This window comes from Bison bison, unplaced genomic scaffold (assembly GCF_000754665.1).
Source record: "Bison bison bison isolate TAMUID 2011002044 unplaced genomic scaffold, Bison_UMD1.0 scf7180017864215, whole genome shotgun sequence".
In the NCBI taxonomy this organism is placed as follows: Eukaryota; Metazoa; Chordata; class Mammalia; order Artiodactyla; family Bovidae; genus Bison; species Bison bison.
In genome coordinates this window covers 3480746-3505065 of record NW_011494787.1, presented here as the reverse complement: position 1 = coordinate 3505065, position 24320 = coordinate 3480746, and the positions used below count along the sequence as shown (strand labels likewise).

The 24320-nt window shown below is 37.7% G+C and overlaps 1 protein-coding gene across 1 annotated transcript in view; it reads right to left on the bottom strand.

Moving 5' to 3' along the window:
* Window positions 1-292: 292 nt before the first annotated feature.
* Window positions 293-24320, bottom strand: part of WDR92 (WD repeat domain 92) — a 29043-nt gene continuing 5015 nt past the window's right edge. Inside the window, exons 2-8 of the mRNA XM_010845333.1 lie at window positions 15744-15844; window positions 13241-13371; window positions 10637-10738; window positions 8380-8495; window positions 7538-7672; window positions 4286-4383; window positions 293-1238 (exon numbers count right to left, since the gene is read on the bottom strand). Of these exons, the coding sequence (XP_010843635.1) occupies window positions 1031-1238; window positions 4286-4383; window positions 7538-7672; window positions 8380-8495; window positions 10637-10738; window positions 13241-13371; window positions 15744-15844 (891 nt within the window). The 3' untranslated portion in view covers window positions 293-1030. The remainder of the gene's footprint in view (window positions 1239-4285; window positions 4384-7537; window positions 7673-8379; window positions 8496-10636; window positions 10739-13240; window positions 13372-15743; window positions 15845-24320) is intronic.

The window sequence follows — 24320 nt, the reverse complement described above, 5'->3', positions numbered from 1 at the left end:
GGGAATTTTTTTAAGTTTAATTTTCTGAAGTTAATATTATTCAAACAAGTGACTTTCTAAGAACCCCTGAAATCACAAGAATTTTATGAGTGTTTTAGGTGGTTCTGTCTCTTGAAGGAGGGGGAGTGGTTACTGAAAGGGTGATGAATTTAATGTCTCTGAGCTTAGTTGCAGACATGGGCATTGGAGAAACAAAGTGACTTAAGAGATACTTATTAATAAGCATTTACAAAACAAAAGAAAGGATGATGTTGGTTTTATTATTCCTGTTAAAAGAATCAAAACTTCTACAGACTTCAGAAACAAAATTTATTCACAAAATATATTAAAAAGTTTGACAAAAAACAAGACTACAAAAGCCCCACAGTCTTACACATCTCAACATCATCACAGTCAGCAGCTGAAAAGTCTCCAGTATTCAACTTGTTTTATAAGATTAAAAAAATTTAAAAAAAGAAAAGTCTTTTCAAAAGTCTCAATCACAGCATTTCATTCTGAGTTAAATCGCTGAAAACTGATGACCATGTCACTTTGGTATTTTATAGAGTAATGTTCTTTTTGGAGATTTATTGACACTGAAATATCTCAAAGTATATTTATTTATGAAGGTTAATTCACAATAGTCTTACCAAGGTAAACTATTTTAAAACAAATTAAATCACTACTGCAAACCTGTAAAGACTAAAATGCAATACAAGTGTAATTACAGAATATGAAACTCTGAGGACATAGAACAAATTTAAAATAATTAATTATAGAAAAGTTTCAACTTTTATTAGAAATGGAGGGAGAGGAACAGGATTGGCTCTGGAGACCTTGGTGCCCCATGTGCAAGAGCAAACCACCACCCAGTCAGGACGCTGGTCAGGCCGTGTGACCTTTCATAGCCAGATAGAGGCTGGCCCAGAGGTTTGCGTCTGAGGCCTTTTCTCATCAGTCAAATCGCACTTTGTTCAGTGAGGGTCAGAGGATCCCAGAACGTATTCTACATTCTCTGAGTATTTGCTTTGGAGGGTTTCAAGTCCAAAGATCAAATTTTGTGGAGTTTCGTAACGATCAGTACTCTCACCATCTGGTCAAATGAACTACAGATGCACAGACCCCTCTTATCCGGACTCCAGTCCAAACTTGAAACGGGCTGAGTAGACAACGTAACATTCTGCAGAAGGCTGACGGAGCCCGCAACTCCCATCTCTACACCCTCCGAATCTTTCTTTGATCGCTGAATCGGGTATTCGCTAAAAGTAAGAGGAGATAAACCTTAGTATTTGTCATTTTATTCTTACACATGTGCTCCAACAGCTATTTTTATTTCTCACTTGACTACTGGAACTGATAAATACTAAGGCATCTTTCTTGGAGAAGGAAGTGAATACATTCTTGTCTGGAGAATTCCATGGACAGGGGGAGCCTGGCGGTCTATTGTCCATGGGGTTGCAAATAGTCAGACACGATGGTCTGACTAACACAAGGCATCTTTCTAACGTTGAGTTGTATTGCAATAAGGAGACAGTATTTCAACCTCAAGCTCAAACCCCACAAATCTCATAAAAAGCCATTATTTCTACTAAAAACGTTGAAACATCATTTCTGTTCAGCATGAGTATTTTTTATTTTACTATGAAAGTTCTAGATTGATCTAGCATCTTTAATAAATTGACCTGGTGCTCTTCATCATTTTTTACTATAATTCTCCTCTAGATGTGGATTGTTAGATGCTACAAGTAACCTTTGCCTTACAAGTAACATTTGCAGAATCTCATCTTAACACTTCCAGAAAGGGAAACTGATGCTGGTTTCTAAGCCCAGAGCTCCTCAAAGCTGAAGGACCTTATATGTACCATTTCTAAGGGAAAGTACTATTGGGAGGAGATTTTAGACCTAGACATCATTGCCTCAAAAAAGGAAACAGTGAATTCTAGAATGTTTGATCTTCTATCAGCTAAGAATATAAAATTATAACATAAAAAGAACTGAAGGTTAACACTCATAAATACGATTTGGTCTAGATTTGAGAAAGTGAAAAGTGAAACACCTGTCCCCCATGGAGATGTGTTCCTAGTGAAACACAGGGGTATTCCTCCAAAGGTCTTTTAAAGCCTGTTAGGTATCAACTATGGTTACCTTTATTTCAAAAGAAGCAACTCAGAAGCAGAACAGAAACAAAGAAATGATAAGCAGATAACTGCCTATCCTTTCTTTCTCTCAGACCCTACACCTCCTTTTGATTTTTAAAAAGAATACAACATTCAGATGAATAGACAGATTACAGAACATTTTCCATGTCTCTTGGCAAAGGCTGCAGTTGTTTAGTATTTAAAAGATAATAAAGATCTTTTTTTTTCCCCTAAATCCCCCATAACACCTATTCAAGTTTTAGAGTGGAAACTGATCAAGATGGCTGAGAATAGGATGTAGAACTCACCTCTCCCCACAAACACATCAAGAACAGGAAAATTCTCACTGAAAACTAACTGGAAACTGGCACAAGGATTTCTGTACAACCACGGCTATGAGGAGAAACACACGGAATTGGGAAGGGAAGAAAAGAAAAGTGATCAGGTCAGGACCTGGGCCCCTGGGAAGGGACTCAGAGGAAAAGGGAAGATACACAGGCAGACTCCCACCCTGGGAAGTAGGTGATGAGAGCTAGAGTGGGTGCCTCCAGGTCCTATGTTGGGGAGACAAGTCCCCTTGGCTGCTTGGAGGGCCACTGGGACTCACAAGAAGGCTGTAGCCTGGGCCCACCTCCCTGGCTTCTGTTCAGCAACTTGGGATCAGACCCCTACCCTAATAGGGCAATAATGGCCACTGAACAGAGGGGAGGTCCCACCACATCCCTGGCTCCAGCTCGAGCCCCTCCATCTCCAGCCACACCCCCTACCAGAGTGATGGCTGCCAGCTACCCGGAGGAGAGATGCAACTTGTGTCCACATCAGATCCCGCTCTCTCACCAAAGGTAGTGGGCACACACAGTCTCCCACCTAAGAACCCCCTTTAAGACTTACATAGGTACAGAGGCAGAGAGAGTTCAGCAAAACAGAACTGCACTCAATTGAAAGAGCCAGAGAAAATCTCCGAAAAAGAATAATGAAACAGAAATAAACAATTTACCAGATAAAGAATTTAAAGCACTGGTAAGAAAAATGTTAACTGAATTAGGGGAAAATCCAGATGTACACAGTGAAAATTTTAACAAAGAACTAGAAAATACATAAAGACCATTAAGAACTCAATAGGTGAAAAAAAAATACTAAAAGGAACAAATAACAGACAGTGATACAGAAGAATATATAAATGACCTGGAAAACAGGATGATGAAAATCACCCAACCAGAGAAACAAAAAGAAAAATAAATTTAAAAAAATGAAAACAGTTTAAGAGATCTCTGGGATGACATTAAGTATACAAATATTTTAAAGGGAGTAAGAGAAAAACAGAAAGTCACATACAAAGGAATCTCAAGAAGGCTATCAGCTCCTTTTTCTGCAGAAACTTAGCAGGCCGGAAGGGAGTAGCACAATACACTCAGAGTGCTGAAGAGGAAAATCTGCAACCCAGGATGTTTTGCCTGGAAAGATTATCATTTAGAATAGGAGACATAAAACAACTACTTAGACAAGCAGAAACTAAAAGAACTCAACAATACTAAACCTACCCTAAAAGAAATGTTAAAGGGTCTTCTCCACGTGGAAAAGAAGAATCTACAGGAAAGGGGAAAGCCCACTTGGAAAGGCAAATATATAGTAAGAGCAGACGTGCAAACACAACGACAAAGTTCTTCCTGGAGGTTGGTCAGCGTCTTCAAGCTCTGTTTCTGTCCTATCATAGTGACGTCACCTGAACTTGGGCAAGTCAATTATCAGGCTCTAAAACTAAGAATTTCAGCCCCTTTCCTTTCTTCCAGAGGTACTGTTCTGATGACCGAAGAATATTTCACAAAAACCTTCCGTCAAAGTCTTCCTACTAAAAAAAACAAACAAACTAGCAAAAACCACGATTTCAAATTTATGAAATGAAGTGTTCATGAGCTACTCTAATGTATGGAACATACCACTAAAAAAATATTGGTTGTGTTAAAAGGTTTATATTGATATTTATAAAATATAAATAAGTATATTAGTAAAAAAAATGCTTAGAAATTAGTTCTTATGTAATACCATGACATTTAAAATCATATCAAAATTAACTAAGTCAAAGGAGGAAAAACAGAGAGTTTAATCGAATCCTACTTTACGCCCACAAGTAACCTAAAACGGAGCACCATGCACTGGGAGAGACTTACTACTTCCAGAGGTGCAGGCTGCCGGCGCCTCCCGCTGTGAGGAAGACCTCTCGGTTCTGTGGCAGGTGTCGGACCTGCCACACAGTAGATTTATGAGCCTGAACAGAACAAGAGGCACACAAGCGGTGTATAAGTTTTTAGGATAAAGAAAGACTACCCTACATAGAGAACAGACTTCCGGTTGCCAAGGGAGAGGAGGGGTGGGGGTGGAAAGGACTGGTAGTTTGGGATTAGCAGATGCAAACTCTTATATACAGAATGGATAAACAACAATGTATGTCCTACTCTAGCACAGGCAACTAAATTCAATATCCTGTGACAAACCATATTGGAAAAGAACATGAAAAGGAATGGATATATGCATATAACTGAGGCACTGTGCTGTAGAGCAGTTTATGCAACATTGTAAGTCAACTATACTTCAATAAAATAAATTAGAAAAAAAGACTGTCCTAGAAGAGAAACCTGTAAAAACACAATTTTTACCTCTATCAATGACAATTTCAGTAACTTCGATCATTTCAATTACTGTTATAAAAGTAATTACTTTCTGGCATGTCTCTCTTTTTAAACTTTCTTATTTGTAAATTAAAAAAATTTTTTGGCTATACTACATGGCTTGTGGGATCTTAGTTCCCCAACCAGGGATTGAACTTGGGCCCTGGGCAGTGAAAGTACCAAGTCCCCTGGCACTTCTCTTTATAATGGCTACAGAGATTTATAAGGACCCATCAGAAATTAGGAAAAGAATCATTTTTCTTGTTTTATAAAGCAAAGTTCTACTGGACTTAAAAAAAATATATATCAGATTAAAAGTCTTAACATTTAGCTTCACAGTATCATATAAATTATGCAAATAGATCTTATACATTTAAATATCTTTAGCTCACTCTATGGAGGAAAAAACCTCAAAATACAAAAAAAGAAAAATATTTTATAAGGGGAAAAAAGGATGGAATGAACTTCTTTTTAACAACTTTACTTTTTTAGAGCAGTTTTATGTTCACAACAAAACTGAGTGGAAAGTACCAAGAGTTTAATGTAAAGCTCCAAGTCTTATCTGTAATTTACACCACTGGACTTGTCTAGTCTTCAAAACAAGGGTCAGGAGGACTTACAGACGGTGTTTATGGTTATAACAAGCCCGGTCCTTTATCACTGATATTAAAGATAGAAATAGCAACTGGATGAATGTTAACAGCTTGTAAATCAATCCTTATGGTGCTATATTCACTGTGGGGAACTTCAGAGAGGGAGGGTGGAGGGGGAGACAGGAGGATGGGGGAGGGAGAAAAGACTTGTGCTTCATAGCAGTAGTGAGACCAGCTAACTTGATTTAAGCCACACATAAGACATGTGCATTTCAGTTGATCAGTCTTGACATATGATTTTAATAGCCTTTTAAGAGAATTACCATCAGCAGAGAAAAACACATATCTCAAAATACACACTTTAAGTATGTGAGAGTCCTCAAGTGACTAGGTTCAAGCTGTTAAACCTTAATTTGTTTTGTAGCTTAAACTTCTATTTTTCTCCTGGAAGCTGATAAAAAGCAAAAAGTAAGAGGGGAAATGACTAAAATACACCAGTCTTTTATTTGACAGATTTAGCAATTACTGGATTAACTAAATGTAACAAAAAAAATTTTTTTTGGAGACACATTGTACTTTCCAGTTAAGGAGAAATGTGTTAAGGACTGTACTGGGGACAATTTAGTAAGTGCCTTATGTTGCATATGGACTTCCCTTGTGGCTCAGCTGGTAAAGAAACCACCTGCAATGAGGGAGACCTGGGTTCGATCCCTGTGTGGGGAAGATCCCCTGGAGAAGGGAAAGGCTACCACTCCAGTATTCTGGCCTTGAGAATTCCATGGACTGTATAGTCCACAGGGTCGCAAAGAGTCGGACAGGACTGAGTGACTTTTACTTCACTTATGTTGCAATAGATACTTAATATATCCTGGAATGACAAAGGCAAAACAAAATTACAGTGGCTAGCTAGTTACCTTAAGATTACAGTTCATTGAGCAGTAACAGTAATTTGTATGCAATAATAATTAGTTTAATAATATTAAAACAAAATATGAAGGTCTAAGAAGTACTACTGACTCCATGATAGAGGGAAAAGGAGAAAGGGAGTGAATTTTTATTTCCTGAGCAACTTACATAATTTAATATTATGGAAACTACAAATCTGAGACTGATTTTTCTTTTCTTTTATACTCGAGGAAGCTCAGAGTCACATTTCCAACTCATCTCTGGCAAATGACAGGATGTTTCAGCAGGAACTTTATGCCAACCCCTTACTCCAGATGGCAATTTCATTTTTTTAAACCAGTGCTTTCCACTTGTGCTGCTTTCTTCAACAATTTTTCTAATGTTGTAATACCAAATGTTTCCCTCTAAGTTCCCTCAAATACTATTTGGAACAAGGCAAAGTATACATATGAGGCTTCTCTGGTGGCTCAGCGGTAAAGAATCCACCCATAATGCAGGAGACGCGGGTTTGACCTCTGGGTTGGGAAGATCCCCTGGAGGAGCCTGGTGGGCTACAGTCTGTAGGGTCGCAAAGAGTTGGACATGACTGAGCACACATGCATATATATGGGTACATTTTTGAAAAGTATATAATTAGTATTATGTTAAGGTATATATAGGGCTTCCATGGTGGCTCAGATGGTAAACAATCTGTCTGCAATGCAAGAGACTGGGTTTGATCCCTGGGTTGGGATACTCGCATATACCTAAAAATATATAATTGGGTATTAACACAAGTATATTTATTAGGAAACACAAGACTATGTTTTGTTAACCAAATTCTTTTTCTTCTTAATTAAAAAAAAAATCTGATAGTTGCTTTACAATGTTGTGTTAGTTTCTGCTGTACAAAGTGAATCAGCCACACATATACATACATACTCTCTTTCTTGGATTTCCTTCCCATTTATTGTTGACTAATTTCTTAAACCAGCTAGTTTTCTTGTGATTGCTCTTAAACTACAAAATAAGAGTCATTACCAACAAAGGCCTTAATTATTAATATAATCAAGAAATACGAAACTGACAAACTTTAGGAAAGTATTCTTTGCACAGAATAACTTATCAAGATCCTACAAGAATATATTAAAAATAGCTCCCTTCATGCAAAAAACCTGGAAGGAACTTGGTGACTCATTCTATTTATTAGTCTAAAGCAAGCTATTAATACGAACACTCCTCTTCATAGAAAGGTATTTATTTCCCTCATCTTTACCTTTTCTGAAACAGAAGCAAAACCTTTGGTTGGATGCTGTGTTCTCATGTCAAAAACATGAAACTTTCCTTCCAGAGATGTAGCTACTAACTTATTCATACTTATGTCTTTTCTGTCAAACTCCAAGCTACACACCTGAAAATAGAGAATATTTATGAGTGATGCTCCAATGATTATATCCAAGAGTTTCTTTCAAACCAAGTAAAACAACTTTAACATTACTGGCTCATGTGAAAGCACTTTAAAAAAAAATCATTTTATCTTTTGAATCTGTATACCAAATACTTGTAACTAGAAAATTTTCTTCTCGGTTATTAAGGTCCCAAAATCATCAAAGGCACTGAGGTACATTTGGAAAGCCATAATTTAACATTTTACCATTATTACATAATGATTTTATAAAGTTAAGTCAAGGCTGACTAGAGGAAACAGGAAGGAACCACATTCTTCACTGAAGATGTACAACCCGGGAACCAAAAACCTACAAGTACCTGGGAGTCAATTACAGTCTCGGGCTTCCTGATATTACCAGAAAAGGGCCTGGTGCCAGCTCACTTTAACATCACACTGCATAGCCCACAGGCGTCTAGAGATGGGCTACAGGGGCAGTGACCCACTAGGCACTGTCACACCACACCTGGGTGTGTGTTCTCCTTCTGAAGACAGCGGCCCTGATTTTTAATCAGATCCTCAAAGGACTTCACAGACACTAGAGGTTAAGAACCATCCATCCATAAAGGGGTTTTACTGAGACGAGTTATTAGGGGTGCTTTCCTTTTGTAGTTCAGAGGTACTTGGAAAAGATATTCAGAGAAACTGCAAAGAATGTAAATGCACATTACCCCATTTTTTATATTTGTCTCCCACCGTAAGGACATATTTCTGAGATCAAACAGCTTGATGTCTCCGTTGTCATAGCCAGCACACACAACACGTTCCTCTTGATTATAAGCATTGCCTGGAAATCAGGACATGATATTTCAGATCTTTTTAAATGCTGCTTTGAAGGCTGCTTAAAAAACTTATGGACATCTGAAACTAACATAACATTGTAAATCAACTATACTCCAATAAAAAACAAACAAAACAATAATCTTACAAAACTACACAGGTAACTTGTACCAAATCAGGTGAAGAAGTCACATTGGATAGAATCTCATTTTACTAATCCTACAGGACACCAAGATTATTAATTTAGTATCTGATATTGTTTACCAAAAAAGCTCTTTATTGAGATTCTGTGCTCAAGAGATATATGAAAGTGTTTACTGGATTTTAAATTGAAAACAAATATTCTTTCTATACTCTGTTTGCAAAGACTAACGATTTAAGCATAGCAGAGTTTGGTAGAATAAATACAGTTATACTTCCAATGCTTTCTTGGAATGCAAATGGAAACTAAACTTATTTATTTTGCAAAATGTTGTTCTGGTGTTATCAGATGCTCACAGTTGAAGTCAATCTACAACCTGCAGTTGAATTCACCTTGCTCAGATCCAGGAATTTTTGGATTATTCCCTTTTTTTATGAACTCTAGCCCTGCATTTCCACTGGAGGGTTCACCGAGATGACATGACAGCAGCTGAAACTCCTGATGTCTAAAACTGATGGCATCGTCTTCCTTTAAAAACTATCATATACTCTGTGGAACTTCTTCAATATACATCATTCACTTCATAGTCAACCTCAAAATTCAGTCACTTTGGACATAATCCTTTCCCTTGTTCCTCATCTCCCCCAAAATTGCCACACTGTATTTATTTTGCCACATTATTTCTGAATTTACTCCTCTGTTCCATTCTCACTGCTTCTTAAACCTACATATTTCCTGGAATACTGCAAAGAGCTTCAGAACTCACATTTCCTCTGCCACTCCTCCTGCCTACACGACCACAGTGTAAAGCTAAAGCTCTGACCCTATCTCATCCTTGCAGAAGCCTTCAAAGGTTTACCGCTACCTCCAGACCATCTACACACCTCTGGCTGTGGCCACGTGCCATCTTTAAGGCTATTCCTACCTCCATTCCTTCTACATACTCTTCTTCCAGTGCTTGAAATCTCCCAATTTCAGTGTTTCAAATCCTACATGTCCTTGGACTGAGGTCAATATGTTCTTTTGCCTCCCTTGGGATTCCTTCTGTATTGATCCATGCCTCTGTGACCTTTTATCCCTCTGACCTTGTACGAGTGATACAATTAATGTATCACTTTTCATACTTGTAGCGCTTTTTATTAAAGTTACCAGGTTCTTTAAGTTAAAATAAGAGTCTGCTTCGGATAAATGTCCTTTCTTTAAATTTAATGTCCTATATTTAAAACTGTACTTACATCCCTTAGAACAATGATTAAAAAGCCTTTAATGGACCCAAAGTTAATTATTTTTTAATTATTACATAAATTTTACATGATGATTCTAAACATTAATTCTGAAATTTCTTCCCAAGTGTGCATGTTTTTGGTTTATATCGTTACTTATACACACACAAATACTAATTATAATATATACACATAGAAATCTCCCAATTTCAGTGGTAATTTAGTTTTAAAAGTATATTGATAGAGGAACATGGTTATAAAATTTGTAAGATATAATTTTGTAACAGTGTAACTATTTTTAGAAAATAAACACACACTGTGTAGAGCATAATGTAAGACTGGTTAGGTTACCATCTAAGGCTCTACTTAATTTCACTAACGGCATTTGGCTCTCAACTAGGTCAATATTACCAACTTAAGCAGAAATAAATAATAATAGTCCATATTTCTGAACACTTGATATCTAAGCACAGTTCTAAGCATTTTACCTGTATTAACTCTGAATCCTCATAACAATACTATTAAGTAAATTCTATTATGACTTCCTTTTTATAAATGAAGCAAGCAAAAATCAGAGAAGCCTGATAACTTGCCCCAGGTCACAAAGCCAGTAAGTAGCACAGTGAGAATTCAAACCCAGGCCCAATCACCATGTCTATTTGCCTCGATAAACTGCCAGAATAATGTACACAAGAGATTCTAAACCGACTATCAGGACTTTCCTAAAGCACTGTACTTTTTATAATCTGGTATTTCAGGTGTAAGAGTCCTTCGGTAATTTACCAAATGCCACAGTCCAACAGTCTCTCTTGTTTTCCCCCTGCATGGGTTCCATATTAGCAACAGGATCATCTTTCTGCCTTGGGTCCCACACCTTTACGGTTCCTGACAGAAAAAAAAAAAGGAGTTGGCAAAATTCAATAGTGAATGATGGCATTTCTTTCTGCATTCTCTTCACATGGCTTCCTATGTACATGGAGATATTATAGATGTTACAATATCTGAAGAATAGTCACGTTTTTCTGACTTGTTATTGGGCAAGTTGTACTTAATATAAGAGATATAACCCACATGTTATACCGTCTGACTTGATTTCCAACTAGTAGATACACAACAAAGCTAACAACTGTTCTTAAGTCATCAACAAGGTATGACTGATAAGGTAAACACAATGTTATGTAATTTAAACCATGCCTTACTTTCTTGATTTAAGCCTAAAACAAATGTACTATTTATTTAGAATAAAGCAAGTGTCATTTTAATGTTTTCTCCTTAGTACCCATATATCATTGGCATTTTTCTTATACATATAAATAAACTAATTTTTACACCTATGATTTCTTATATGAAGCTTTAGAATACCATTTCATATACAATTCAGTTTAATTTCCCCATGACAGTAAAGAAGGAAGAAGTTAATAAAAGTAACCAATAATTCTTCTCAATTTAATTTTAACTCCCTCATTTTAATGCAAGTTATGGGAAAACTAACTAGTGTCACTGATTTTGAGAAACACAAAGACATGTAATAAAACGGTTAAAAGGCAAGTACCCAAGTGAGAACAGAAAAAGGTTAAAAAAATCCTTGAAAAGGATAATAAATGCAGGAAAAGGGGAGATATTTCAGTAGACTTATGGCCAAGGATAAAGTTGGTCATTATAAAGGTTACTTCAAGGAAAAATAAATTTCCTATAAATGTGTAAGTTATTATAATTTCTCTATGCACTTCCCTGGTGGCTCAGTGGTAAAGAATCTGCCTGCCAGTGCAGGAGACACCTGGGTTGGGAAGATCCCCTGGAACAGGAAATGGTAACCCACTCCAGCATGCTTGCCTGAAAAATCTCATGGACTGAGGAGTCTGGGTGGGCCACAATCCATGGGGATCACAAAGAGTCGGACATGCCTGAGCATGCATGTTATACATGACAGAACTCATAAAAATTGGTAACATTAAGCTTGTAATAGTTAAATGAACAAAGAATATAAATAGATAATCTGCAAAGCAAAATTAACTAAAAAAACAAATACAGAGAGACGTTAATGCAAGTCAGGACAGGATAGCATTTTTATCTCTAAAATTAGGGGGAGAAAGGAATCAATGCTGGTGGGTTGACTGGCAATCTACCTCATCTACCATAGCTGATAATGGTAAATAGGTACTTTGGGAAGTTTGACAAGTTTCTTAAATGATAAAATATGATTATTCCAAGAGTTACATTCATGATGATACTCATTTCATTGTCAGTCTCCCAAAACAACAAATAAAACCTTAATGCAAATCGAATGCTCATTAACAGGGGCATCGCTAAGGAGCTGTGATACATTCATAGGATGGAATATTATAAAGCATCAAAAAGATACTTATGAAGACCACACCAAAACAGCAATATCATATGACAAAACATTAAATATAAAAAAAAAACAAAACAAAAACAAAAACTGGGAATTCCCTGGCGGTCCGGTAGTTAGCACTCCCTTACTTCCACTACTAAAGGCACAGGTTCAATTTCTAGTCCGCATGCCCTGGTGAAGCCAAAAGAACAAACAGACTAAAAAAGAACAAAACTAAACCATATTAACCCTGATAAAACAGTGTTAATTAATAAATTGTATCTTAGACTGAAAAGGAAAACCAACCTGATATTTATGCTAGTGTGGTAGACTGTAACTTTTCCTTCTATATTCCATACTGCTTCTATGACTGGAAAAAATATTTGACTTCGAAAACACAGCTGCTCTTAAGAAACTGTTAGAAAATTAAATTCCACTTTTCTGTGAAAACAATTTCTTCATGGTCTTGAGCATTAAAAAAACCTAGCCAAACCAATAAAGATACCAATCACTTAGGTCCCCCTTCTGCAGCAACAAAAATTCTGACTCTGTTATATTCACAACAGCTCAGGACCCCAAAAGGCCTGCTGCTTGTTAGTCACTGCGGGGGAAAAGCAGAGTTGGAGCTCCGGAAGCTTCCTGCAAAGCTCAGCGGAAAGACCACAGACTGCAGTGTTCAACCAGCTGTCAATATGACAATTTTCACAAGTACTAATTCTGCTTTTTAAAAAAAGAAAATGAAAAGCTGCCACCCACAGTATATCGTCAGCTACCTCAAAAATTTCTAGAGACTTTTAAATCCTCAAGGTTCAGAGGAAACTATGGTTGTTAATAGCTGAACTAGCTCAAGACTAAAATAGTAAGTGCTATGCCTCTATCTCAAAATCTCCCCAAAGCCTGAAACAATTGAGGGATATACAATCAAACTTGCCCATCAAAAAAAATAGAGTTAGATTTAGAGGGTCAAAGATTGAGGAAGACTTCCACATATATTGTTGCACACAGACTTAAGTAAAAAAAGATAATAATAATGTACACAGAATATTCTGACTTACCATCTCGGCTACCAGTCACAATTTCAGGTGCCCCTTCCCCGATTCCAAGTCCACCAACACCATCTATAGTATTTATAATTTCTTTATGGCCCTTTACAGAATACACTGGGACCTCTGGAGCTTCCAAATTCCTGGAATTTGGAACAGAACACAGCTTCTTACTTACACACACCCCAAATGTTTAGTTCACTACTCAAATCTAAGAATGCAGGCCATATTGAGATTTTTGATTAACAAATAAGGGTTTTTCAATTAAGGTAATTTTCAATTAAGGTAATTTATACATTTACTTCCAAATTTTCCTCCACACTTCTTTCAAGGCTTCTTTCAAGGCCTCTGTGAGAGCTGTCATCATTCAACTTGGAATTCTAACTCCTGAGCCCATTTTACTCAATGATCCTCAAAGACGACTGATCCAGGACCTGTTCACATGAATCCACCAGGAATGTTTCTTAAAAAAATACAGATTCACAGGCTCTTCCCCAGACATAATGCACAAGTATCTCTGGGGTGGGGCTCCAAAACTGTTGACTCTCTAGTACACCAAGGCTGATAATACTGCTTTAAATACAGAGTAAATTCAAAGTGATTTAGAATGTTTCCAAAGTGGGCCTTGGTAGTTTGATCTTGAGATCTTTTGAGAGATAAAACATGAGTAGCATTTGCTTTGTATACATTTCTTCCTTAATATTATTTTCTGAGTTCCACACTGATTTTCATCTAGTTACACTGTTCAGTTTGTCGTCATGCTGATCACAATAAATATTACAGGCAAACTAGCTGAAGTCTCTAATTCTAGGTTAGTTAAGTGAAGGGAGTACTGGAAAGCACCTACTTTTATGTGTCTGAATCTATGGCTGCTGAGTGGCTCAAATAGGTTATGCTAATACACCTTTCTCTTGTCTCTCTCCATTCCACACCCCTCCTTCTGCTTTTGTATTGGAGCCTCTACCCACATTTCTTTTCAGCAAGTCAGTTTTCAACAATACTTATACTTTTTCTCTTTAATGAACCTAGTTCTTCATGACATGTAAGCTCAACTTACTACTAGGCCTAGATTTATCAGTAAAATCTTGCAAATAAAATTTGAGACATTCACCTGGTTCAGAGGTGATGTTTATCTGTGGCGTTAATTGTGAAAGCGTCAAGAGACTAAAGAGGACTGAGCTTCTGTTTAAAAGAACTGGTTTACTCTTTACATAGACTTTGAAACATCAGTGCTTTTAACATGAAATTATGACTTACCAATGAAAATAAAGCAGTAATACCTATACTAGGAAGCTCCGTTAGGAAGATAGTCAACTGTTATATTTGTTGCACACTTTTGTGCTGAAATGTATCTATTTAAAAAAATAACACTCACACTGGTCTCTCTCTAAGTTCTTTGTAAGTACATGACACAGCAGGTAAAAATTAATGCATTCTGCATTCTAGTAAACACCAACTTAATTGCATGTGTGCTCAATCGCTCAGTCGTGTTCGACTCTTTGCAACCCTGTGGACTGTAGCCGGCTAGGCTCCTCTGTCCGTGGAATTTTCTAGGCAAGAAAACTGGAGGGGGTTGCCATTTCCTACTCTAGGGGATCTTCTCGACCCAGGGATCGAACCTGCATCTCTTGCATCTCCTGCACTGGCAAGCAGATTCTTTACCACTGCTCCACCTGGGAAGCCTGCTAATTATTAAGAAATTAAAGCAAATGGAATTAAAATAGCTTCATTCTATACTATATTATGATTCTAAGACAAATAAATATGCCAAAGTAACTCAGTTACAAAATAGCAGATTCTAAATTAGAATCAAAAAAGATCACAAGGTAGGGAAGACAGGTCCTCTAGAACATTATTGTATACTTTACATGATTAAGAGATAGTCTTAAAAAGTTTTTACAGAGGAATTTTGATTCATTCAATTCTAAATATGAGGAAATAACTCTAGGTAAAACATGAAAATTAAAAGCATTTGGTACTACTGAGATTTTGCTTATTCAAAACAGCTTTGTCTTGATTTACTCAAGAGATGTGTTCCTAAAAAGTTGTGCTCAGATGTAAGTTAAAGCATAAAAAGAAAAAAGTTTAATGAACTGGGAGTTCTATGTTAAACAAATTAAAACATACAAAAATATATTATTGTGTAATGCCAAATATCTTCTTAAAATGTAAACAACATCTGATTTTTCAGTGTTATACATGAGCATTGTTATATAATGTATCCTTCATTATATGAGGGAATAGCCCTTTATTACAAATATAGGTGTTAAATGCTAGCACTAAACAGCATGTGTGGAAACAAATATTAATATTATTTGAAAAAGCTAAAGAAAAATGTTAGTATTTTGAAATAGATTTGAAATGTGAAATCTAAAAGTATATATTAAAAGGTAATTGCAATATTCTTATAAATAGTTAAAATTTAACAAAAAACATCTTAGAATTCTTTCAGTGGAAGCGTAACACAACTATCAAAGAAACTGCTTCTGTCTTCACACTGATGAAATAATCTTACCATATATGAAGGTTTCCAGCAAAATCTCCAGTGGCCAGATATCTCTGCTGTAAAGATGTTGCGCCAAATGTTCCACATTTAATGGGTTTGGCCTTTTCAATCTTAATAGAAGGGAGGGAGAGAGGATACGTTATTTAGGTAAGCACCTATTTATGGCTCTATTATGGGAATTAAATAAGGCACACAATTTTAAAAAGCAATTAAAATGTTTTCTGATAAAAAATTATCATGCTTTTCCTTCAGTAATTTTTGTATAGTCTAAAAGTACAGGCGGGCTTCCCTGGTGGCTTAGCTGATAAAGAATCCGCCTGTAATGCAGCCATGAAATTAAAAGACGCTTGCTCCTTGGAAGAAAAGCTATGACCAACCTAGACAGCATATTAAAAAGCAGAGACTTTACTTTGCCAACAAAGGTCCGTCTAGTCAAAGATATTGTTTTTCCAGTAGTCATGTATGGATGTGAGAACTGGATTATAAAGAAAGCTGAATGCCAAATTGAACTGTGGTGTTGGAGAAGACTCTTGAGAGTCCCTTGGACTGCAAGGAGATCCAGCCAGTCTATCCTAAAGGAAATTAGTCTTGAATATTCATTGGAAGAACTGATGCTGAAGCTGAAGCTCCAGTACTCTGGCTACCTGATGTGAAGAACTGACTCACTGGAAAAGATCCTGATGCTGGGAAAGATTGAAGTCAGGAGGAGAAGGAGACAACAGAGGATGAGATGGTTGGATGGCATCACTGACTCGATGGACAGGAGTTTGAGCAAACTCCAGAAGTTGCTGATGGACAGGGAAGCCTGGTGAGCTGCAGTCCACGGGGTTGCAAAGAGTCGGACATGACTGAGTAACAGAGCTGGACTGAACTGAAAAGTACAGGCAGATCTTGGGAGATTTTGGAAGTTTGGTTCTAGACGACCAAAATAAAGCAAATATTTGCAATAAACTGAGTCAGATGAATTTCTGTTTCTCAATGAATGTACAAGTTATGTTTATACTGTCCTGTAGCCTATTAAGTATGCAAATCATTATGTCTAAAAGACAATGTACACACTTTAATTAAAAAATGTATTATTGCCAAAAAATTGCTAACTCCTTTGATCATCCATGAAAAGAAACTCCTTATCCATTATTGTTTTCTAATGAGACTGCAGCAATTCAATCACATCTTCAGGCTCAACTTCTAATTCTAGTTTTCTTGCTGTGTCCACCACAACTTCAGTTACTTCCTCCACTGAAGTCCTGAACCCCTCAGGTCATCCATGAGGTCTGGATCAACTTCTTCCAAACTCCTATTCGTGTTGATATTTTGATCTCCTTCCATGAATCACCAACATTTTTAATGGCATCTAGAATGGTGAATCCTTTCCAAAAAGTTTTCAATTTACTTTGGCCAGATCCATCAGAGGAATCACTTTCTTTGGTAGCTGTAGCCTTAAGAAATGTATTTCTTAAATAACAAGACTTGAAAGTTGACATTACTCCTTGATCCATGGGCTGCAGAATGGATGCTGTGCTAGCAAGCATGAAATCAATGTGAATCTTATGGGTATATCTTCATCAGAGCTCTTGGGTGAGCAGGTATATTGTCAGTGAGCAGCAATACTTTGAAAGGCCTTTTTTTTCCTGAGTAGTAGCTCTCAACAGTGGGCCTAAAATATTCAACAGTTTGTTGTAAAACAGATGTGCTGTTATCAAAGCTTTATTGTCCCATTTATAGAACACAGCCAGAATACTTAGAATAACTCTTAAAGGAACTAGGATTTTCAGAATGGTCAATGAGCACTGGTTTAAAATTAAAGTCACCAGCTGTATTAGCCCCTAACAAGAAAGTCAGCCTGTCCTTTGACTTGAGGCACTGGCTTCTCCTCTCTCGCTATGCAAGTCCTAAATGGCATCTTCTTCCAATAGAAGGCTGTTTCATCTACACCAAAAATCTGTTGCGCAGTGTAGCCTCCTTCCTGAATTATCTTAGTAGGTCTGCATAACTTGCTGCAGCTTCTGCAGCACCTGCTACAGCATCTTCTATCAGCACCTGCTACTTCTTTAGTTTTATGTTAAAGAGACGGCTTCTTTCCTTAAACCATACGAACCAACCAACTTCTGCTAGTTTCCAACTTTTCTTCTGCTGCTTCCTCGCCTCTCTCAGCCTTCAAAGAACTGAAGAGAGTTAGGGCCTTTGCTCTGGATTAGAACATTCACACCTTGGCTACTATTTGATGCAAGATGCCTAACTTTTGGCCCATCTAGGCTTTCAACATGCCTTCCTCACTAAATGTAAACATTCTTGGTTTTTTTATTTAAAGTGAGAGACCTGTGACTCTTCCTTAGAGGCCACTGTAGGGCTAATTTCAATAGGGAGCCCTGAGGAGAGGAAGAGGGCTGGAGAAAAGTCAGCAAGTGAAGCAGTCAGAACACATACAACATTTACCAATTAAGTTTGCAGTCTTGTCAGGGTGTGGTTGATGGCATCCCAAAACAATTACAACATCATCATCAAAGGTCACTGACCAGAAATCACCAAAACAAACATATTACAAGAATTACCAAAACATGATACAGAGACACAAAGCGAGCAAGTGCTGGTGGAAAAACAGTGCTGATAGACTTGGTCAGCACAGGGTTACCAAAATCCTTCAATTTGTAAAAGATTCAGTCTCTGAGAATTCAATACAGAGAAGCACAATAAAAGGAGGTATGCTTGTATGTCAACTGAATGAGTTTTGCCTTTCTTCTCATCTCGCTAATAAGACATTAAAATGCTGATACCTCTAATATCTCCACTGGTTTGCAAATATGCAGATTTCAGCTTTTAATGTGGTATTCTTCTTTAAGAGCCTCAAATAAAAGGATATAATGAAGATATTACTCTTCCAGGTGACAACAGGAAGAAAAAAAAAAACTTATGTGTCTTGTATAGTTTTCCCTGCAGAATCCTATAAACTGAGAATGGTTATGTCTGATTCTCTCTGAGACCGTTTTAGTGCAAACAGATGTGGATACCTGTGTGCACCAAAGGCACAGCTGTTAGCATGGATTAGCCCATGTTTTGATATTTCTTTAATTTAAAAGACTGTTGGGAATTCCATGGAAGTCCAGTGATTAGGACTCTTGAGCTTTCACTGCCAAAAGCCTGGGTTCAATCCCTGCTTAGGGAACTAAAATTCCACAGCCACTTGGCCAAATAAATAAATGTAAATAAAAATAAAAGACTATTGTTCTAAGTCTATATATAACAGTTGATCCTTGAACAGCACAGGAGTTAACCCACATGTAACTTATGGTCAGCTCTCTATATCCAAGATTCCTCTGCATCCGTGGATTCAACCAACCATGGCCCATGTAGTAATGTACTATTAACTCTTGAAAAATACCTGGGTATAAGTGACCCATGCAGTTCAAATCCATGCTATACAAAGGTCAATTGCAGTTACATCAGTAAAACAGCCACATGCAAACTCCACCTGTGCATGTCACTGAAGTCCATCGTGGAGTCTACATGTCTAGCTGCCTTGGCCCCTGGAAACTCTAGAGGACATGGAAGTGAGGTTCTATGGAGTCACAAACAGTTGAACACCACTGAGTGAGTACACTCACATATATACACACATCCACACATCACACTCTAGCTGCAGAATAGCACCTTCCATTTACTGTCAGCTCAACAGGGCAAAACTATTGCTCTTATTTAGTCTCTTGCAATCTTTAACTTTTTTCTTTTTTGAATTTTTACTGCAGCTGATTTACAATGTTATGTTTACTTATTCATTTTTAATTTTTGGCCATTCCCTGCAGCATGTGGCATCCCAGTTCCCAGACCAGGGATCAAACACACACCCGCTGCATTGGAAGGTGGAGTCTTAACCATGGGACTGCCAGGGAAGTTCCCTTTTTTTTTCTTTTATTCTTAACAAAAACAGTACATGTTCCCTATAAAGATGCAAACAAAACCAAAGACCTGAAGGGTGAAAAGTAAGTTTCCCTTTGACACTCCCCAGAAGTAATCCCCATTCTCTTAGACCCTTTGCTACATATAGATTTGGTTTAATACAGAGAGCATCATAATATCAATATATTATCCATTGACTTGATTTTTTTCACTTAGAGATATATCTGGATGAATTTTTTTTCTCTCTACAGAGTTCCCCAGTTTCTAGGGCACTTTCCCTGTAATCTTTGAGTTGCTGGGCCAATCTTCAACCCTACCACTAGGGTTGGCCTGTTTCATATATTTTGTGAAAACAATTTTCCTACCACTTTCAATGTCTGGTTGGGTATTTCCACATAGGATATATGTAGCAATTTTCAAAGAAGAAAATAAAAATTCACTTAACACAAACTATAACTGAACTTCTCTTTCATGATTCAAAAGAAATCATCATGCTCCGGGGCTTTAGAAACTCCCAGCCTGCTGAGCTTTCTGCTTGGGATCTGGATGAACTAGCGGTTACTAGGTAGCCTGGCCTAAAATAAAGCTGGGACTCTTTGGAACTGTCCAGGACCTTTTGATTAAATTTTGTTTAATCAGACACCTACAGTAACATGGTGGTAAAAGATTATATTGATGAGAATAGAACACAGAATGTTAATTTTTTCTCCTTTTTAATACACTGGTGATCTGAGATAGCATCAGTTACATTTGACATCAGAAAACTGATATTTATCTATTTCAGCTATTTTTCCAATTTTATGGAAAACGTATCTTACAATGGGACACCATGGAGGATCAAAGTTTCGTCAATTTAATAAAGCAGTTTCCAATTCCAAATCATTTACATTCTCCCCACCATAGGTTCAGTCAGTCAGTTCAGTCGCTCAGTCGTGTCTGACTCTTTGTGACCCCATGAATCGCAGCACACCAGGCCTCCCTGTCCATCACCAACTCCCGGGGTTCACCCAAACTCATGTCCATCGGGTCGGTGATGCCATCCAATCATCTCATCCTCTGTCGTCCCCTTCTCCTCCTGCCCCCAATCCCTCGCAGCATCAGAGTCTTTTCCAATGAGTCAACTTTTTGCATGAGGTGGCCAAAGTACTGGAGTTTCAGCTTTAGCATCAGTCCTTCCGAAGAACACCCAGGACTGATCTCCTTTAGAATGGACTGGTTGGATCTCCTTGCAGTCCAAGGGACCTCTCAAGAGTCTTCTCCAACACTACAGTTCAAAAGCATCAATTCTTTGGCGCTCAGCTTTCTTCACAGTCCAACTCTCACATCCATACATGACCACAGGAAAAACCATAGCCTTGAATAGACGGACCATTGTTGGCAAAGTAATGTCTCTGCTTTTGAATATGCTATCTAGGTTAGTCATAACTTTCCCCACCGTTCCCTTCCCCCAAATAAAATACCTGAAACAATATGTTAATACTGATATAGCTAATCACTCAATTAACTAATTAATCATTGTAGCTAATCACCTAGTCACACTATTAGAACACAATTTCTATAGCTAAACTAATTCAGACTTCCAACTTGGACCAACTGAAGAAACAGCTCCCCTCTCCTTCCTCCCACTTGTCTCACACAGGGCCTGGCTCTCCCCCAGCTCCAGGTCACTGCTAATGACTCCCTCAGTCTAAGGCAGAGGATGTGAACAGGCCTCTCAGGTAAGAAACAGGTGGGCCCTGAGGGACAGGAATATGCTTCCAGGGACTTGGGTATTAAGAACTAGAGGAGGGCTTGCACCGTATATTGATATAACTCTCTGGGAAAATTCTTCCCCAAATAGCCTTGGGAAGACTGGTCACCCATTGTCTTCTCTTCCACTAGCTAGAGATTCTGCTTCCCATAATTCTACTGCTTTCCCCAGGAGTCTCTGATGGAGTCTCTCTTCCTCCTAGGTCATGAAAGAGAAAAAAGTTGACCCCTACTTTTCAGTCCCTGTAGGAAGCACACAGTTCTGTGTTTACTGCTACTAATAAAAAATTGGGAAGCCAAAGTTTTCCTCTGTTATGGCTTTACCTAACTTTTGCCTTTAGACCCTGTGGAATAGAGAAGACAGAAAACTGCAACCACTGATCTTCCAGTACCAACATAAATTCACAGATACACAGATACACACACACACACACAGAGCTAATGGATATTTTTTTCTCAGGTTTAAGTTTTCTTCAATAATTTTTTTAGTTTGTCTGTTAGGAAATACCAGCTAATAAACACCAATAAGAAAACCTGGAAATGAGGATTAAAATTTTTATGTATGGTTACTTCTTGTGATGCAAATATCAAAATATATATAATATATATACTCAGAGTATATGTATTTTTTTCTACTGAGAATATGTATCCTTGTGCAGAGGTGGAACTGATTATTACAATATTTCATGTTGTTCTAAAAACCACACCACAATGGCCAGATGTACTGACACCTGAACACATCTGAGAATCCCTACCTTAGGAGAAAACAACCTGAGAACTACTCTAATATTAGTACATGGTGGGGCCTATACTAGATAATTTAATGTGTATCATCACATGAATTCTAAAAGAGGGGTTTATTGCAAATAATGAATGGAATGAGATAAAAATGTATCTACATTTAGAGGCACAGACCCACAGGAGTAGCACCAAGGCCTGTGGTATATAAATGTACAAAGCCCTTCGAAGGCTGACCTTGCAGGTCTCTCTGACCTCATTTCCTGCTTCTCTCCTTTCACACTCCAGCCACACCCGCGGCTGCATTTTTGTTCTTCACCAGTCACGCTGCCTCAGGGTATTTGCATTTGCTGTTCCCACTGCCTGGACTGGTCTTCCCTCCTGTCATCATGATTTCTACCAACAATTTCAGCTTAGATTTCAGCTTAAATGTCAATGCCTGTAAGAGAGCCTCCCCACCCCTCTAATCTTAAGTGAAACCCCCAAATCCCAATCACTTGCCCTGTTTAATCTTATTTCACTTATCAACAAAACTCTTTTATTCACTCAATTATCTATTTCCTCCCTTCCTAGAATGAATACCACAGGAATGGGGCCCTCAACAACTTGTTCAACACCTAATTGGTGCTCTGCTGCTGCTAAGTCGCTTCAGTCGCGTCCGACTCTGTGCGACCCTAAAGACTGCAGCCTTCCAGGCTCCTCCGTCCATGGGATTTTCCAGGCAAGAGTACTGGAGTGGGGTGCCACTGCCTTCTCCTCAACATTTATTAAATGAAAGTATAAATGAACATGGATTAACTTCTCAGTCCCAGTGCTGGATAGAGGGAAACCACTGCTGGAGGTCATGTTCCCTTTTCTCCTGTCTTATTTTCACCTGACAGACCATAGTTTTCAGTGTCATTTTATAGGCAATAATAAAAACAGCATCCATATATGGAACACCAATGTATCAGATACTGTTCTAGATGTCCTTCTGTGCTAGTCCATCCCTTCTCTTTCTAACACACGCCACTGCAAATTAAGTGTTTGGGACACCCCTTTCCAGATGACAAGCAGGTTCAAAAGATGAGGAGACTCGCCCAAGGATCCTACAGTCAGGTAGATTCCAAGCTCTTTCTACGACACTAGGCTGTCTCCAGGACTATATGTAAATCAGTTAAATAAACATTTCCTATGTAGCCCCCATTCTATAAACCCGAGCCCTTAGAAGTCCCAAAGAAATGCTCCAATCCTTAACTAGACTGGTGAGGTAAGTAAGGCCTGACTTAAACCTACTTTCAGATTTGTGTCCTTTGGTTTTTACCTTCATTTTATGTCTTCATAAAATGTAAACATGATATTTATGCTTCCTGTTATTTTTTTATTCTTGTGTCCTTTTATCAAAGGATAGCCATATATTCTTCTATCAAAAAGATTTAACTAGTGGTCCGTTGCAAATGATGTTTAAAGAATCAAATTAAAGATAAAGAATCAAATTAAACTCAAAATACAGAACCATATTGAAAAATAAACTCAAATGTGTAAACATCTTGTTATCTGCACAGCAGGGAGGGCTGCACTTTGCTCAGAAAGGCTGAGCTAGGTTGGCAAGTGGACTTAAAAAAGCAGAAGTGTTTGCTTTTTCCTTAGACATTCATGGAAATGATAACATTAGCTAAATTAAGAAAGGACATTGGAGTAAAGTTAATTTTTCTTTTTAATAGTTCATAAAAGGGACCCCTCCTTGTCCCTGTTAAATGTTTTACCTTTGGAAAAGAAAAGATGTAAAGAATTCAGAGGACACTTAAGTTTTCCTGCTAGAAAACTGGTTAAAAAAAAAAAATGGAGATCTATTTTGCAAAATGTGTTCCACAAAGTAAATTAGAATATATTAACTTTTGCTATGATACTGAAAATGACTGTGGATGACAGACATATTTGACCCCCAGTTGTTGGTTCTCTTTGCTCTAAGTTAAGGTGATTAAGGAAGCCATGATCGATAATTCCAGCAGAGCTATTTTTGTTCTATCTGTGGGTGGGTCTAGTACAGCTTGTCAGTATTTCCTCCTCCACATCCTGGCACTACTTAATTAACATTAAAAGGTTTAGTCAACCAAATGTTAACAAGCAGTAAATTCAGTGGCACAGGGGCTAAAAAAGCAGAACTTCATTAGATTATTACTAATTTTTAAAGTGTAAACATCCCCAAATGTGGCACTTTTCAGG